This window comes from Bacillus rossius, chromosome 8 (assembly GCF_032445375.1).
Source record: "Bacillus rossius redtenbacheri isolate Brsri chromosome 8, Brsri_v3, whole genome shotgun sequence".
Taxonomy (NCBI): Eukaryota; Metazoa; Arthropoda; class Insecta; order Phasmatodea; family Bacillidae; genus Bacillus; species Bacillus rossius.
Genome location: NC_086336.1, coordinates 32,881,757 through 32,900,530, shown reverse-complemented (window position 1 = coordinate 32,900,530; position 18,774 = coordinate 32,881,757). Strand labels below are relative to the sequence as shown.

Here is an 18,774-nt window from a genome sequence, read left to right as displayed (position 1 = left end):
CCGAACTATAAAAAGTAAAAACAGGAATCATAAAACGGACAAAGAAATAAAATAAAATACAGACTAAAACAAATAAAGCGATACATAGTTAGAAGAATCATAAGTTGACCATAGATACCAAACATGCATTGATAATTTGGTACCAAAACATAGAACTATAGAATGCCAGATTAAAGGCCTTTCACTGTGCATATTCCATATACAAGAATCGATAAAATTACTATAAATTACTACTCACAAAAGAAAACCTCTCTATGCAAAGCTTTAAACACATTCATACCTCACTTGGTGACAGTTCTTGTTCAAGTTTTGGGCGTTTCACAGGAATAATGTTGCTTTGGAGTGTAGCTGATGCGGGGTTAAACGAATCATCAACTTCTGCATCACAATCCATAATTTCAGACTTGATGCCATCTTTGCTGTCTGTCATTGAGTTGTTATCACTGCCAACGTTGCGTACATCGCATGACTTCTGTCGAGCGCGGAAATGCCGAGGCTAAAGAACAAAAAAAATATCAGAGTCTGTAAGGTAAGTAAGAAAATGCTCATGACATCCATTCAAGAAAGGATGATTCGTTACGTTACCACAGCAACATACCATGATGTGAGCCTCAGTAAGAATGTCCTGTATTGCCTGAGCTTCAGCCTAGTTGTATCTTCGAGAGAATATTTGTCTGATTATTGTATGCTTAATAAAGCACCACTAAGCTGTAGCCCGTAATACTAATATTTTTAACTGTTCAAAGAGATAAAGCAGTCTCGATTAACCAAGTTTATGTGGATTGCTGCAACCTCTGCTAAATAACATCTCAGATAACACAATGTAATAAGAAAATTATCTTGGTTTTCAGTTGGCCTAAAGGTATCATTTTTTGGTGAGATGTTTTTTCAGCTTTTCTTCGATGTAGATTCTTTCGCATCAGTCCATTATTCTCCGAAATGAGTGACTGTCATCTTCGATGTTAATTTCCTTAAGGCTTTAGACAACGGTTAGATTAACTTTCTCGTTTCAAAATCTTTGCCGATAATGGCACTTCAGGTTGTCTCAAATAATATAGAATTTCTGTTAATCAAAGCTCTGTAAATCTAGACTGTACTGTACATAGTAAAACTGCCATAACCTGTAATAGATGGTGTATGAACTTGAAGACAAGTTATATAAGACAAAAAGGGTGCCCTCTTTAATCTCATTGTAGCTTATTTTAAACATAACACTGCAATAAGAAAACCTCCTTGTAGCTTTATCTTCCTATTCCAGCATCTCAATCTACTATCAATATTCCTAACAGCTCTGTAACTACCTGAAATGCTTGCGCACAGGTTTGTCCCAGACAACAAGGACACAACTATATCATTGAACCAACTAACTGCACAAGTTCACGCGCTGCAGAGGCGAGAATGCAGAGCTGCTGACCCTACTACCAGACGAGGCCTGGGCACCCTAAAACCTCTTCCCACCACGGCACTGCCATCAGTCACAGTGCGACGGTTATGGAGTGAACCAGACACCCAAAACCACTACAGTGAAACCTCATAAAAACCCTGTAAATACAAAACTCTCATTAATACACAAGTATGGTTATCATGTAAAACAAAGTTGTTTTTCTTCCAAGGGTAAATAATTACATGTAGTAAAGGATGGTTAATGCAAATATCATAGAATAATGTAAAATAACAATGTGAAGTTTCAACCAAAATAATACTGATGCCATTTATCTGGCTTGCTGTAAGTTGGGGAAAAACGCTGAGAAATTTTATTGTACCAAAATGATGGTACGTATTAGGTACATATTTCTCTTTTGTAGGTAATTTCTAAACCATGCTTTATTTTTCTGTCTTAAATCCTTTTAAATGTGATATAGAAAAAAATATTTTTATTCTGAAAATCCTATAATTGTATTTTACAATCTCTAAAAAAAAAGTACATTTGTTTTAGTATAAAATTGTGTGCAAGTTTAAACTTTATTTGAATTTAATTAAGAAAATAAATAGAAATTGTAATTACATTTTGTAATAGTTTGATTAATACCACCCTTGTGACAAAATTATGGTCCCTTCAGGTACGTATTATAGAAGTTTGACTATACACTATCTCTATCAGCAACTGTCGAACACACGAGGTGCTATAAGCCAGCATAACAAGAAAAAAAGTTGACATGCAGAAATAAAACCATCAAAGATAGAACAGAAACAATGGGGTGGAAAAATAATAAAAGAAATGCTTATAATACTCACCCTGTATTCCACATTTTTTCCTTCCTTACAACATTTTGGACATTCCCAACTATTAGGAAGATCTTCATTTAACACACCATCTTGGTCTGGATACTGCAAATCAATTTACAAGTAATTCAAGAAATATGCAATGTTCATAAGAACAAAATGACACTAGAAAAGTACATATTTGTGCACTATATTGTGCAGAGTAAAAATATATGAACAATTTTTTATTGTTGAGTTAATATTCAACTACATGCATGCTCTACTTTGGATCCTCTTTTGAAATTTCTCCTCTAGCTACCACTGCACAAAACTTATATTGCCATTCTCTTAAAGAAAGTAATAATTTAAAATATAAAATTAAATGCATATACCCCTTATTTACACTTTCCAAGGGCAACAAAAGAAAAAGTGTATTTTAAGGGAAAACTATAAATATTCATTTAATATGAAGTAACTCATTTCATGTATGAATACCTTCTTCAAAAAAAACTTTACATTAAAGAAAAAAAAAATTATACTTGATAATTAATTGTGTTGAGTGTGCTGATGGGAATAAATAGTTATTTTGCCAAATCAACTTGAGTACCAATATGTTTATCAAACTTGGATATTATCTTAAGTTTATCTGCAATCAAAATAGTTTTACGTACGTACTTTTAACTTTTTTTTTATAATCAACCAGCTCATCAGTATTGATAAAAATACTACTGATATTCCGCATGTGAGTTATCATCATAGAAAATGTCACTTTGATGTGGCCACAGAACTACTAATTACACCTAGACTTTGAACAAATTAACACCATTTTAATGAACATATGGTTGTCAGTTACCACTAGCTCTTCAGTGGTGACTAAAATATAAAACCCTATATTTAGTTTTAGATCACTCTTTCTTTGAATTGTGCACAGAAGTAACCTAACCTTCCACAAAACATTTTTGTGCGTAATTTTAACATAAGGGTAAACTAAGATGGTATGGTTATCAGTGATATACATGCAATATGTAAATAAAAATCAGTTTTATTCGTATACGAGACGTGAACAGCAGGGGAATAAGTAATTTCCACAATGTAATTTGACGTAAAGTATCGCATTACATTTAATGACACGTAAGTGGGCTGTAAATAAATGTTAATTGTATGAAAATGTAAATACCAACAACACAAATACAGGGTTTCACTGTAAATCAAAAATCATATTTACTCAATAAACTATGCAGTACGCATTGAACCTCACTCACCCTTTTGGCCAGACAGTCAGGATGGATGATTTCATAGCACACAGAACATTCCATCAAGGAACTCGGAACATCTCTCACATTTTTCTGGATTGGCACTGCAACTTGCTGTTTCCACCCATCCAAATCACACATCTCACATGTTGCAGTAACAGGCAGCATTGGCTGGAAAAAACCATTTACTCAACTTTGAAAATTTGTATGCACGAAAAATAACACTCAAAGTCACTCACAAATATTGTTTCCCACTTGAGACTGGGTACACATGGATGAAACCAAAAAGAGGCTTATGTTTCCTACCCAACTGATACATTTAGTATTCATTCGTGCAGAGCAAAGTGACACACTGAGAACACTAGACACTAGACGATGTGAGAGATTACAAGTCAAGCCAGTGCCAACATCGAGTGGCAGTGACATATTTTATCTAAAGTATTTCGAGTTTCCACTTCACTCTGACCTTGGACACATTCTAGGATAATGCACTAGTTCATATCTTATCGTAAAAAAATAGTACAATGGGTAGAGTTAAAATATCATTAAAAAAATAATTTGCATATTATACTTACATATTCCAGCATACTTAAAAAGGTAAGTTTAGATGAATCTGCAAATTTTTGGGTCTAGCCGAGTTAGATTTGGGTAGTTGCATAAAGTTTTGAAAATGATTTATGTTCTTGGTGTTTATGTTACTGTACCATATTCTATGTGAAAGTCATGTGTTAAGTGAATAAGTAAAACATGATTATTAATTGTACACACTTAAAACTACTTTAAAATTGAGTATATTATTTCCAACTTGATTCTGCACAGCACAGTAGTAGTGAAAGACATTGAAGCGTTAGGATCGCCGCTTCTTTCAAACACCGCGCGTCTGCGCGGGCGGCGGCTCGTCGTCCCTTGCTTCCTTCCCCCTCCTAGTGTATGCCTGCTTGCTTCTCCCCTCTCCTCCTCCGTTTGGCGCATGCGCGCTGCGCGGCACATATGTTATAAAAGCAGACGTTTTCAATTTATTCGGTCTTGTTCTTCTAGTTCTACTTGTATCAACTAGCTCGTCTGATCTCGTTTAGTCTCTTTTGAGAGATCGAGTAATTGTTAGCCAGCATGTAGTCAGTCAGTTAGACTTTAACTTTGTACGATGTGCGCGACCTCGGGGGAAAGAAAATGTAAGTTGGAGTAAGGCAGTGGCCCTTGCCATAATGTAAACGTTTGTTGAATTTTGTGTGTTTTGTCTATATTCCCTTTCGATCGCCACCTGTAAAATTTCTTTTGTATTTTATGTAACTTGATTTAATTTAACTTCATTGGTTTGTAACCGTTCTCCCCTGAGTCGTCGACGTACGTACGTAAATCGTATCGTAAATTTTCATTTTAAGATAATGTAACTTACTTTTGTAACGCCTCTTTCGAGGCCCCTTAATGGGACCGCGCAACTTTGATGTCAAAGAAAGTTGTGTGGTTTAGTAAGTCGAAAATGAGGAAAAAAAATTATAATAGTAATTTTCACATCCTTTTTCTAGTTTTTAATAATTTTAACCATATAATTTATTTACACTTTATACAAGTTTTTTTTTCTTAACACCATTCAATGGATGTGTAAAAAAATTGTGCTTAAACTAATGTTTGGAAACTTTTTGATGCAGATAAAACAATTTAATTTTTTACACAACTTTTTTGAATAGGTGAAATCCAGCCACAGCAGGACATTTTGTTGAGCTCATTTTTCTGAACTTTAAAGTGAATTAATTATAGTTTTTTTTACATAAGTAGGTTTGTTTTTGCAGTAAATAATTTTCTGTGCAGCATTGATGAATAGTATTTACGATAAAAATATAATTTTTATATTTACATTTATTCATGTAAGTAAGCAAATATAATTATTTTATATTGTTCCACAATCTTATTAAGTGTAGCCCTATGTTATATGTATGCACACGACTCGTAAATGTTGGAACTGCACAAATAACGGGCCCCAGTTTAAGAGTAATTTAGTGTTTCACATATTCGCCATTGTTTCCACGTAACTGCCAAAAAAGTATACTGGGGTTGTCGATATGTTAGTTGCTGTATACATGTTACTTATCGTATTAATAAAATGAATATCTTAATTCCTGCAATTTTTCTTGTATGTTTACAAACCTGCTAAAGCAAAGCTTTAATTTTTTATTTTTTTCTCTTCTTTTTTCCAAGTTTTATTTTATTTTCTTGATGCCTCAAGAGTGGGCTACATTATGCAGGTGTTGGAAAATTAATTTAATTTTTGAAAATTTTTCACTTTTTAGCCATTTATAGTGATCCTTGCCCAGAGGGCGTCGGGAACATGGTTTGCCTTTTGTTTTGAGAAAAAATTAACCCAAAAAAAGTACATGGAAAAAAAATAGAGAATTAAAATACTTTACAAAAAATGTTGCAAGAACAAAATTTTGTATATCATGCATTGGATACCGTTTATAATCTTTACTATGAAGGTGTGATTCTTTCCTTCAAAGAAATCTAAAAAGGTTCATATTGTGTATAACCACAATGTACACTATGGGCATTTTTCTATAACATAATTGTTTGAGCACATTATATTATAGTCTATTGTGTACTCTGTAACACAAATATCATTACAATTACTAAACATAAACAATATAACCATAAACACAGTAATTTCAATCTACCATGAACACCATATAAGTAATCAAACATACTTGAACAAAAAAAAATATAACATTAATATATACAAGAAGTTACTTGGATATAACTACAGTCAAACCTCATTAATACGAATCCGCTTAGTACGAAATTCCCGTTTATGCGAAGTACTTTCACAGTCCCAGAAAATAAAGTATGCTTTCCTATGTTATTCAGTACTTTTAATACGAAATACGGTTAATATGAATTACGAAGTTGTTTTGATCCCTCAAGTAGCTGTTAACGTGTATAAGTAAACGGTTAATACGAATTTCACCGCCGAAGTCTAAAGTAAATAGTCTTCATAACCGTCATGTAAACAAACGTTTCTCCAAAGATAGATGTATGTATCCTACAGCGCAAAATGGTCGAAAAACAAGATGAAAAGTTCAACTCTAGTGGCGATGTTAGTAACTAAACTAGAAAAGATGCCATGTTGTAAACGGAAAACGAAAAGGAAAGAACTCTATACCGTATTAATATTAGTCGTCGGAAGTGTACATACGTAGAAGTTTAAACAATCTATGGAAAAAATTTCTGATATTTTCCATTTTCCACGCACGTGTATCTTAACCTCAATTTTGAGTGTTAGTTGTTTTGTAATATGACTGCGAAACGTAAACGCAACGACCTTACATTGCAAGTTAAAGTTAAAATTATCGAAGAAGTAGACAATGGAGAGAGAACGAAAACTGAAATTGCGAGAGAATTTAACATCCCGCAATCGTCGTTGTCGACAATATTAAAAAATCGTGAAAAGATTGAATCGGCTTTTGTAAGTTCGTGCAGATTATCAACAAGAAAAAGAATGCAAGGCCCAAAACATCAAGAAATGGAAGCTACCTTGTTGCATTGGTTTTAAGAAATGTGTGCAGCAAACTTGCCAATTTCTGGACCTATAATTCAGAAGAAGGCAGACTACCTAGCATTGAGGTTAGGAATTTTAGACTTCAAGTTCAGCAATGGTTGGCTACAACGGTTTAAGGATCGCATCAATCTTGTTGGCCAAACTATGTGTAGGGAGTCGGCAGCAGTAGATACGACCAAAGTTAAATGTGGTAAACAATGCCTATAAGAAAAAGATAGTGCAAACCAGAATTGATGCTTTTTTTAAACCAAATGTTTGAATAGAAAATGTGTCATGAATGCAAGTTTATTGAAGTTTGTATTATGATTTATTCTGTAAGTGTTGCATTGTGTTTGTTTTCGTCAGTGTTTACATATTGTCATGCATGTAGTGAAGCCAGCTTATACTACCAACGGTGTGTATAATTTTCTTTATAATTGTAAATATAGGCATTTAAAGTTCAATCAATTTTTTTTATTGTCATGATATCCCAATAGTTTGGTTAATACAAACCCTCGTTATTACAAAGTGCTAAAATTATGGTCCCTTCAGGTTTGTAATAATGAGGTTTGACTGTATATCTTAATGCGATGTTTGATGTTCACATTTGTATTCAGATAACCATTCCATAATATAAATCAAAAATATTCTATTTCAAACAACTTAAACATATAACTGAGAATAAACAAATTAACTCGCCCTTTTTGGAAACGTGATGGTAGATAAATGATTTTATTTGAAACAAATTTGTGTTTGTGTATCTGGTTGCTTTCTAATCTTGAAGTTCGGGAATATCCTCTTTCCTGACTTTTATCAAGAGTTTCGGGATCTTGTACACCTCTACATTTCATGCAATTTGCACATGCAAAATATGTATGGAATTTAAAAAAATACTGCATTTGCAAAAAATTACATTTTGGTTGAGTACAATGAAAACTACTGCTGAGCTGAGTTTAGCTGAAACTACTCGCTCGATTTGGCTTGAGTTTTCCTGCAGTTCTGCTGGCAAACCCCAAAACAGGAAAACATGGAGTTAGTAACTGTCAGGAGACGATACGTTGTGACATAGTTCATCATCTTTACCTTGCCAGACCATATTGTTATGCCAAAAACATTGTCGAAATGGTGCTCGAACAGGTCTAATGATGGTTAGTGAGCATGACTAAAAAATCTCACATCATCAAACAGTCACTTCCATGCAATAGTTATTTAGAACTGTTTCCACAATGCAAAAACTACTTTTTTTTGGGAGTCCAAGAAAAATGACGCAAACCATAATCTTTTTTTATATGAAATAATACCTATTTTACAATTTTCTGAAAGAAATTAAGACAATACTTTTCGAAAATTCACTATAGCTGTACTAGTTCAAACAGTGTGTATAACCATGCATTAAAAAAGTGTACAAAGACTGCGTGATGGCATACTATCACTAAGGAGTTGAAAGGTTTTAAGGTCTCCCCGAGCGCCACACCAACCTGCAGGCACTGCCTCATGACGCAGGTCTGCTTGGCACGGCCCAGGCCGCCGAACTTGACCATGTCGTGGCAGTAGGAGCAGTCCCCACAGTCGCTGCGCACGCAGGCCTCGCACTTCTTGCAGCGCGTCCGCCTCCTGCGAGGGCCCATCGCGCCCGCCGGCGCCTTGCCGGGCCCCGCGCGCGCCCCCTTGGGCTGCCGGGGGCCCGCCTGCAGGGTCCCACGACCGCCCCCGCTCCTGTGGTGGTCCACTCGCAAGCGGTCCTACCATCACATCAGCAAATACACTGAACAGCATTTAACCAACCTGCCAGACAAGCCATCTCCCTGCATTACCAACCGTCAATATAGCATTAACATACATCACAAACAAATATCAATATACATTGCAATGGTTAGGAGCCGAAAAAATTAGTATCTTGCAAAAAACCGCTAATTTTTTTGCTAATTTATTCTTTAAATGCTATTTTTTGCTAATTTTCAACATAAATGATGTATTAGCTGTTTTTATAAATAACTGCTTTCTTTTCAGCTGAATTAGTTTAAAAGTCAATAATTTGCAAAATACCCTTTTATCAAATGCCACAACAGTTACACATTTTTTTAAATGGTTTTCAAAATTATTGTACAGAATGTATCATTTAGTACTTTAGAAATAAACAACTCAGGTTTGAAGACTTTCGATGACCTAATTACCTTTTTTTTCACTTTGCAGTTTTTTTTCTAGGACCATCATGTGCTTGTATAAATAAATTATTATTAAGGTATGTTTGAAACTTAAGACCTATCAGCACTTCAGTTAATAAACAAACACATGACATCCACCATCATTACCAAACAATCTTTTATCTCACGGAGACGAAAGGTTGGTTGCATTTTGCTTTAGCTTAAGTGTGAAGTGAAACACAGCATTACTACAGGTACTTGGTGTTCCCTAAAATGTTACACTTGACCCATGTTATTCTTTTTTGGTTACTGATTCTCTTCACTAGATTTTGTGACCAGTATACTTCACGATATTGCCAGTCTCTGTGATGCATTCGACCATTCGAGATAACTTCAAAATATAAGCCCAACCCAATTAATCCAGCTGATTTGTGAATTACTATGAAGTAAACCTGCTACTTAATATTTGCAAGCATAGTGCACTACCAATTTTTTAAGCACAATCTATAATAGCATTTTTGATATTTTAATCTGGAAAGCCTTGAGCAAATTGTACAAATATAAAATAGTGTTACATGCATTTAAAATATTTAATTTTCAAACATTAAAAATGTAATTATTATGTTTTAAACAAGTTGCATTTAAATACTAATTTCACAATAATAGATGCTCTATATAAAGAAAAAAATCCCTTTCGGCACACCCTACAGGCGTAGGTAGATTTTGAAGTACTTACCTATTTCTTTTGGATATATTTTGAAAACTTCTATAAACTCCTGGAACATTTTAAGAACTTAATGTAAACTTGACTTAACATTTTCTCATATTCCATGCAGCAAAAATATTTTGAATGTTTTTAACTTAATGCATCCAGTAATGAATGTCTTAAAGAATTTCATATTATGCCTACTAAGGTTTATATTTGATCTTCAAACACAATTTTTCATCATTTGAACTAATACGTGATCGTACAAAGTTTTTTTTGACAAAGGTTTAAGGAAACATTAAGATGGTTATTAATAAATTCCGATGAATTAGACAATAAGAAAGTTTTAATATTTTTTTTTAAATTTCAAACCCTGCTTTTATCTTATGTTAATAGTTTCTTTCATCAAAATTTTTTTCAGCGAAAGGTTTTAGATAAAGTTTAGGTGTTTTACAATATTATAATGGATTTGATAAAAAATCTGTTTTTGAAAAAAAGTATGACATTTTGTCTTTCTACCCTTGTTATTACCACCCCTATCAGTAATGGTTTGAATAATAATAAATTGTTATACACTAATGTTTTAGGTAAGAATTATAAGATTAATATACAATTTGTATGAATTAAATGTTGTGCCTACAAAGATATAATATTTTCTGGTTCTCAAACCCTTGTTTTTTCAACCCCTTGCACTTATGGATGGTCGTATCAAAAACTTATTCAGACGAAAGATTTTGGTATTACTCCTACAAGTTATAATACGTTCAAAACAGATGTGATATTTTCCATATTATGGGAGTTACGGGAAATTTTCTGTTTTTCAAAGAACCTACCCCATTTATACCCCTTTGCCGATTAACGAACTCGACTGAGATTTTCCAATACTAGATTTTATGTATCTGTTTGGAAGTGATTTGCGAAAAATTGCGACAGTTATAGTGTCAAAATTGTGATATGTATATATGTGTGTGTGTGTGTCTATATATATATATAAAGTATAAACTTTTAAGTTGACTATGTTTTTGAGGTCAATGGACCATGAAACAAAAAATAATTTTCTGAAAGTCTCACCATGGTAAGGGCTAAAATAGGTAGCATTCCTTTGAAATCTACCTAAAACCATAAAGGAAACTATAATATGGTGAACCGTAACCCGCTAGAATACCAGAAACAACATGCACTGAAACGAACACTGACAGCAACTATAAACTGAACTAAAAATTCCGGCAGTGCATTGACAGCAACTATAAACTCTGAACTAAAAATGCCATCAGTGCATTAACACGACCTGATGTGATGGCAAAGTCAACAGTCGGAATCTACCCCAATGGTGCTAGATTGCAGGATGTGCCAAACCACCGAATGCCTTTCACTTTCCTGGATACACATACAGGAAAAACGGTGCAAATTTGAAAATTACATCAGAGAGGTGTGTGTTTATGAAAAGCATTTAAGAATTTGCTGAGAGCCGAAAAGTAGTTTTGTTTCCAGATTAAATTTTTTAACTGTGTTTTTAGAAGAGTGATAATGGCTTAAAGGTGTGTATTCAGAGAAATATTTAGGAATAAAACAACTGATACAGATTCTTGAAAGCACTTAAGGGACTTGCATGACACCTTTATGTTCATTACTCAGTCAAATAATGTTACGGTCACCGCTCACATTTCATAGTTGTCTTATGCACAACAAGAACACTGTGCGCCAGAGGCTTAAAGGCGATACCGCGCTAGAAGCACCAGCGAGCGAGCGTCATGCTTATCATCCTGCCTCACTAATACACATACACCCCTGAATAGACGGACCCCTTAACTAAAACACACTTAGGGACACACGGTCGATGAGCCGTCAGATCACTCAATCCCCACTTATGCGATAAGAGTTCAAGTTAAAAGTTCTGTTTTATATTACATATATCCAAGTGTATCTCTTGATCCTGATGACACGATCCTGTATACATTGATCCTGTGGTACTGATTCTTGCTATTTTAATTTAGTGCATCGAAAGATCCTGTACTTAACCAAAACTTGTGATAATATCACCAGTTAAATATGAAAGAAAAATGTCCACAAGACACAAAATAATTTGTTTGTATTGTGATGATAAAGTTTTTGTCAGACCAGGAACTTTCAATGTAATAAATTAAAACAACCACAGGATCATGCCATCAGGATCAAGGGATAAATGGATACATGACCAGTGGGTTTTCTGAGGGTACTCAACCACCAAATACACCCGGTCAATTGCTCCACTCTCATATTGTCATTGAGAATGATTGCTGAGATTCTAAACTGTTGTTATAAAAGAAGTACTCATTGTACATACATGTATTGCATCTTAAAAATGTTCAGAAATTATTACCGTTTTAGGCTTATCTTAGTACACTTTGATGTAGGGGCCATTTTTAGCTTTGGTGATATCTAGAAGATATTCATGCTTATGCCATATCTTCTGAATTGTGTCCACAGTTAGAGTCATAATTGCTACACGGACCCTCCTTAAGGTGCTGGACGTTTGTTATCTTCTCTGTGGACTCTATATTTTTAACACACAGTAACTCTCGATCATACGTGTTGACTGGGAACAATGATACCCAGACAGTTAAAATCTCGTGAAAAAAAAACATAATTTTTTTCACAGTAAGAGCCGCAAATGAATTTGGATTGAACCACACATGTGAAATGTTTGTGTACTGTGTCTCAGCTTATCGGAACGTAAACAATATGGCACTATATCGCAGTGCAGACTTTCTCCATTTGCTGGAGGGGCAGCAGTCACCCACTCCTCTCTCTTTCCCACACCTTCCTTGTATTTATTTTTTTACTCCTCCGTAACAAGTTATACTTTCTTCTCAGTTCCTTGTCCTTTCAAAAAATTAGAACAAAGCGAAACTTGTGCCAAGCTGGTGGAATATATACGCAGCATTTCAATACACCAATTCTTCAAGGTGTTCTTTTCACAGACCTAACACAGGAAAGTTTCCATAAATCAAAGATGCAGGCAGCAATACGTACGGATCTTGCAGAGCCATAGCTTCAGTGTTCGTCATGAAATGGTAGAGTTACAAGCGTGGAAAATAAATAGCACAAGTAAAAACTATCGTTAGCATCATGAAAACATGTCATTATAGACACGTAAAGATTGCTTTCACTTAACATTACTAGTCCACAGTCATTCACAACGGCTGAAGACGGAAAGTTGAACACTGCTCAAGATAAGATTGTGCAAACCATGCACACACAAATTCTGGCTAGTTTGTTTTCAGTTTTTCCAGTGTCCTTTCCTCCAGCCGAATGCCAACCAGTCACGTCACTCACCAGGTGACTGCCGGGCTGATGGGTGGGAGGAAAGTAACATAACATGCAAAACAAACAAGATGGAGACTGGAGACGTGAAGCAGCAGTCAAGGCATCCACCCCCCTCTGGTTTAAAGTGTGACAAATTCGACATCTTAGGGTGTGGGCGTCATCATTCAAAACATTTCCAAACCTTTTTATTTGAAGCAGGACTGACCTTGAATGGAACATTTTTTTTTTAAAAAACTGTTCATAACTGCATGCACGTATGAACAAGTGTTCAATTAAAGTTGTTCTGTGTCTCATGTAACTGTGACCACTCTAAAACTGAAGTATTACCAGGAAATATTAATAAATGGATAAGTTGATGGTTGTTTTGATGATTATCATTGAAATTATGTGACGATACACAAAGTTTTCAGAAATAGCACTAAGGAAAAAGTTTGAGTTTGTGAGGCTGAATGATAAGTGCGACACTTGGTATTTTCTAGTGTTGTATAGTCAAGTCTCTTGTTATTTGTATCTGATTTATAGATAGTGTTTTGGAATGTATGCTGATTTTCAGAGGTTGAGAGACCCATGAAGATTATTAAACATAATTTGTTAAACATTATTAACATTCAATGGATTGGAGTCTTAGTTATGAAAAGATAAAGCAAAGAAAACTACATATGTATAACTTTGTTCCTCTTTACTTTACTGGGATGTATGGTTTTGTTCTTGTATCTTACGATGACACTAACATAAGCAAATAGGTTAAAAAATATATTAACAAAATTTAAAAATGCCTTTGAACATTAGTTTTTTACGACATGTAATTGTGATTACATAAAACTATTTGACTTTTGGTCGTTTTAGAGTTCAAAGGAATTCCAGTGTTTCGAGAGTGAAAATTAAATCATGAGATTGAAAGTAGATGCTTCCCTTGAACACAGATGTTTAGCCGCTGTGCCAGGAGCCGCCTGGGAGGAGACATCCTCAGGACACGCAGACAAGAAACCCCCCCCCCCCCCCCCCCCCAAAGACAGGATACAAGAGAAACAGTTGAATTTGGGAGAAACTTGGACCCACTGCATCACAAATAATGCAGTGTGATTAGTGACAACACTAAACAAATGAGCTTCGACTCAAGGTCATAACTTTCCAAAAATTAAGGGGTGTCGAAGTTTGAAAAGGATTCCACTTACCAATTATGTGGGTAGACAAAGAGTGATCAAGACATGAAAAGAAGACAAATAAACACAAGGGAGGCCATGCTCAGCGGCTTAGCATGACACACGGGAAGAATACAACCACGGAAAAATTAACAGATACCAGCAAACAAAAAATACATGTTGAAATAAATAAAACTTTTGGGAGTCAATCCTGTAGTTTTCTGACTACATCTCGTATCCAAACTTGTCACGGAGCACCAATACGAAGAGCAATTCAGACAAGCGTCATGGCGAGGGCTCGGAAGATTTTCCCTGAAATCACGCCCAGAGCGAAAGGAGTAGCAGGCCTTGGGTATCATTCAAGTAGTGCCGGAGGGGGGACTACACACATTGGTAGTATTTAGGCTCCAAAAAATGGGGGTGGGGGCAAGATTTACATAGAAAGTAGTTCACGGAGGGATACAAGTGTGCAGGCCAGGAGACTGTTGAGTAGCAAAATGTTATAGGGGGATCGCCTATCCAGTGGTGCTTGGTGGCAAAGAAGACGAACTAAACTTAGTAGCGCTGACCAATAGTTGACAACAGTGCTGCTAGGTGGCGCTCAAAGACGCCACGTTAGAGCATACTGCTGAAGGACAGAGTCTAGGGGAGGACGCTGCCTGGTGGGAAGAAGTGGAATTAAGGGGCTTAACTTTAGTTCAGCAGGAGCCTAATAGATAGCGCTGGAGAGCGCTGCGTTCTGGGACCAGCGTGAGCAAAGATAGAAGCTGCACAGGAGGAGGAAACTAGGGAGGGGATCCAGTCATTGGCCTGATCTGGGTTTCAAGTAGCACAGTGAGAAACAGTGGTATTGAAGGGGCATGGAGAAATTGCTGGTACCGACTGACACGCTATGCCTAACGTGCTCTGGCATGCTGATGGGGAATACGCGCGCCTGACGAAAATTGCAGAGCCCAGCCGATACCTTACCAGCGCCCCTGCTTCGAGCACGCTGACGAACGCAGGCGCTCGAATGCAGGAGCGTGCTGCTGGTGCTTAAGTCAGGAGGAATCACACACCGGGACATGCAGAAAGACGAGGGGAATAGGAATTGTGCTAACACAGCGTGGGAAGAAGAAAGTGCGGCTGGCCCCTGTGTTAATACCAACAATTAAAGTTTAAATTATAAAGTCCCCTTTAGATACAGAGGTTTAAAAAATTTTTAAATAAGAGACTTTTATCCAAGTACAAAAAAAATTATATATATAAATTTTATGGTGCCAAGAAAAATGCCTAATTTGCAGCACAGTATCGCCTCTTAACATCAGGCTGTGAACTGTCGTGCAGTCTTCTCATCACTCGTAGAGCAAAAAAACTAGACTTGAGTGGTGACCATAACATTCTTAGAGTAAAAATAAGGATAGAGGTGTAATGCATTTAGTAATGGTGCTTTTAAGATTCTTTACCAGAATTTTCATACTTAAACATTATTCTGAGAACACACCTTTTCATCTATTTGCAGCCTCTAACACACACATAGTTAGAAAACAAATTCGGAAATAGAACTACCATTCCGACCTCAACATATTCTTCAATGCTTTTTGTAAAAAGTAAACACACTGATATCTTAAGCAGTTTTTAAATAATGTAGGTTTTTTTTTTTTCCAGCTCTGCATGCCATATGTGTGTCCAAGTAGACAGAGGAATTCTGGCAGATAGGCAAGTAATCTTGGCACTCACGAGAAGACCCATCGAGATGCACACACGCATCTGGACCAGCGCACGAAAACGCTCCGTTGCAAACTACCTTGTCGCCGTCGTAGAAGCTGCGAAGCACCGGCACTCCCGTCACTGCGAGCTCTGGATCATCATAGCGGTGCTGCTCCACGACTGTCCTCACGTCCTTGATGAGGGCTATCGGGTCTTTGATCAGCATCGGGACATTCTTCTTGGCAGTGGGCAGCGAGTGGAGGTACATCACTATGGCCTTCAAACCATGCAGCTCCTGCAACACAAGTGATGGTGCTGCACGCAACCAAAATATATATACAGTGTAAACTCTTTATAACGTCACCCGATTTAACGATTAACTCCTTAAAACGTTGAAATTGCTTGACTTTGGTTGGTTTACCTTGTTTTCTATACAATAATACACTCTATATAGCGTCACGCTCACTCTATTTAATGACAACAATATGGCATTATAAATCATTAAGCAGTAGTTTCTAAGTTGCCGAAGTTGAAAAGAACTGCAGCTGTGTACGTTCTTTTGTTTGCTGTTTTGTTGTTGTATTATCTAGCACGTGTTTACTTCTACTGACGTACCTGAGATTCTAAGAAATTTTGTCTTTTGTTTTTGTATGATGAACTTGCACATGTTTTCCTCGGTTACTAAACTTTTGTCATGTTGTTACACGTTATCATTTTCGCAGTTGCTTACAGACTTTCAAACTGTAAACATGGCGAGTAAACGAAAATATTTGTGTATTAACAAAAAAGTTTTATTAATACGCTCAATAGAGGCAGGAGAAAAGATCAGTGATGTTGAAAGACGCTTTGGATTTAGCCGCTCTACCGTGTCTACAATTTGGAAAAACAAAGAAAAAATTCTGCAAGCAGAGGAGGATGGAAAATCTGCTAAGAAATTAAAGAAACCTCAAAACGAAGATCTGGATCAAGCGATGCTATCATAGTTTTATGGACATGTAAAATGTGTACTACATTAGTAAATACACATTATTATACAATAGTAAAATTATATCTTTTATTTCTCTCCATTTAACGACCACTCTCTATAACGCCGAAAAATGCTGAGTCCGTTAAGTGTCGTTATATAGAGTTTACACTGTAATATATTTAATATGACCAAAATGATTGTAAATTGGAAAAAATTAATATGATGTTGTTTGTTTGATCTTTCTATTAGTAATACATTTTTACATTAACAACGTTGGCACAAATTGCAAACACACAAAAATTAGCAGGTTTACTTTTATTTTTCTGAGTTTTTTCTGTTCTAGACATACTACTAATGATTTTACTTTAGCTGTGCATAAGGTCTCAATCAAAACGAAACTATTTTGGAGAAATAAGTACCAAGAAATATTTTTAATTTCATATTTGTTGCATTCATCCTTTTTATGAGTGAAGACAAAATATGAAAATAAAAATAATAAACCTGTAATCTCCTGTTTTACAAACAAAACTGACAAAAATAAAACCATAAAATCTTGCCCAACTCATTGAAAATACTGTACAAACAGCAATTCCATAAACACACAGGTAAATGTACTAAGTGCACTACACCAGATTGGTTTATTTTAGTTTCATACTCTACCTTGATGCCAACCTGACTTGTTGACCAAGCAAGATGACATAGCGAATAAACACTGGGTTAACATTTGGAAGGCTCTATTGTCGCTTAACACTCCTTACGTTTCCTGGTGGGTAGGAGGTCACTGGCATCAAAGTAAACCCCAATTTACTCTTCTAAAATGGCCCAGGTGGATGAGAGACTTAGTGGAGGTTCCTTGATGGTGTCGGGGCGAAAGGGGCGAATCATCTCGTGTGGACTTCCCCAGCGAGGGATCCCGTGTACGTGGCTGTCGAGGAGCTCTCTAGGAACTGGGATCTGGCCTACAGCTTTTCTGTGATTGTCTTCCGGTCACCTCCCGAGGGCTGGGGGTGGCGCTGTGGGCTGAATACAAACTGGTGCGAAGAAGAGGATTGAGGGCCGGCAAGGGTTAGCCATGCTCTGTTTCCGTCCAGCTTTCTCGTAGACCCACGGGGCCTTGTTTGGGGGATCCCCTCTACAGGGGTGAACTTCGGGAATGCCCGAGACTGAATGCCAATGAAGATTCCAGGGGTGGGCCTGGGTGGTTTTTTTGCCCTTGTTTAAGTGTGAGAATATAATTGGTGTGCAAATACTCACTCGGATGGTCGCCTTGGATGATGGTTCCCTCCTTGTGTAATTGGTGCAGGTGCCGATGTTTACACGGTAGGGTTTCCCCTCAACTCCCCAGTCAAGGAATGAGTGCTCGAGATTTAAATAACCATAGTTTATTCACAGGATGCACATGCGTGGGGTGACAGTCTTCCCTTAAACACTGGTCTGGAACCAACACACGTCCCCTACTAATACAGCCTGTAGCTAGGCATGTCCTAGGTCTGACTACAGTCTCTGTCTCTCGTCACTACTCTCACATTTCTCTCCCCTTGCTCCCATGGCTGGGGCCGGACTCTCAGGGTCGCGACTCGGCTCGTTCAAACTCTCGATACTCTTTGTTCTGGACGCTGCTGCAGGCGTTCAGATGTAGGTCCTGATGGCTCGGCTGTCGAAGCTGGGAGTGGCTGCCTTGTGGTGTCTCCCCAACACCAACTGGCTCTGCAGGGCCCAGGGGCCGGCCTTATGTGCCATTTATGAGGGCTAGCGGGTAGCGGATGATGTAGGAAAGAGTGAGGTTCTTGGAATCGCCAGCCGCTTCTGGGAATTCCAAGCCACTGTGTGCCATAC

At 36.8% G+C, this 18,774-nt stretch overlaps 1 protein-coding gene across 2 annotated transcripts in view; it reads right to left on the bottom strand.

Annotated features, from left to right (window-relative positions):
* Window positions 1-18,774, bottom strand: part of LOC134534719 (jmjC domain-containing histone demethylation protein 1-like) — a 64,749-nt gene that overhangs the window by 28,931 nt on the left and 17,044 nt on the right. For both annotated transcript variants that reach the window (XM_063373204.1, XM_063373205.1), the window contains exons 8-12: window positions 16,069-16,266; window positions 8,463-8,726; window positions 3,465-3,626; window positions 2,236-2,328; window positions 281-496 (exon numbers count right to left, since the gene is read on the bottom strand). In XM_063373204.1, coding sequence (XP_063229274.1) covers window positions 281-496; window positions 2,236-2,328; window positions 3,465-3,626; window positions 8,463-8,726; window positions 16,069-16,266 — 933 coding nt within the window. The remainder of the gene's footprint in view (window positions 1-280; window positions 497-2,235; window positions 2,329-3,464; window positions 3,627-8,462; window positions 8,727-16,068; window positions 16,267-18,774) is intronic.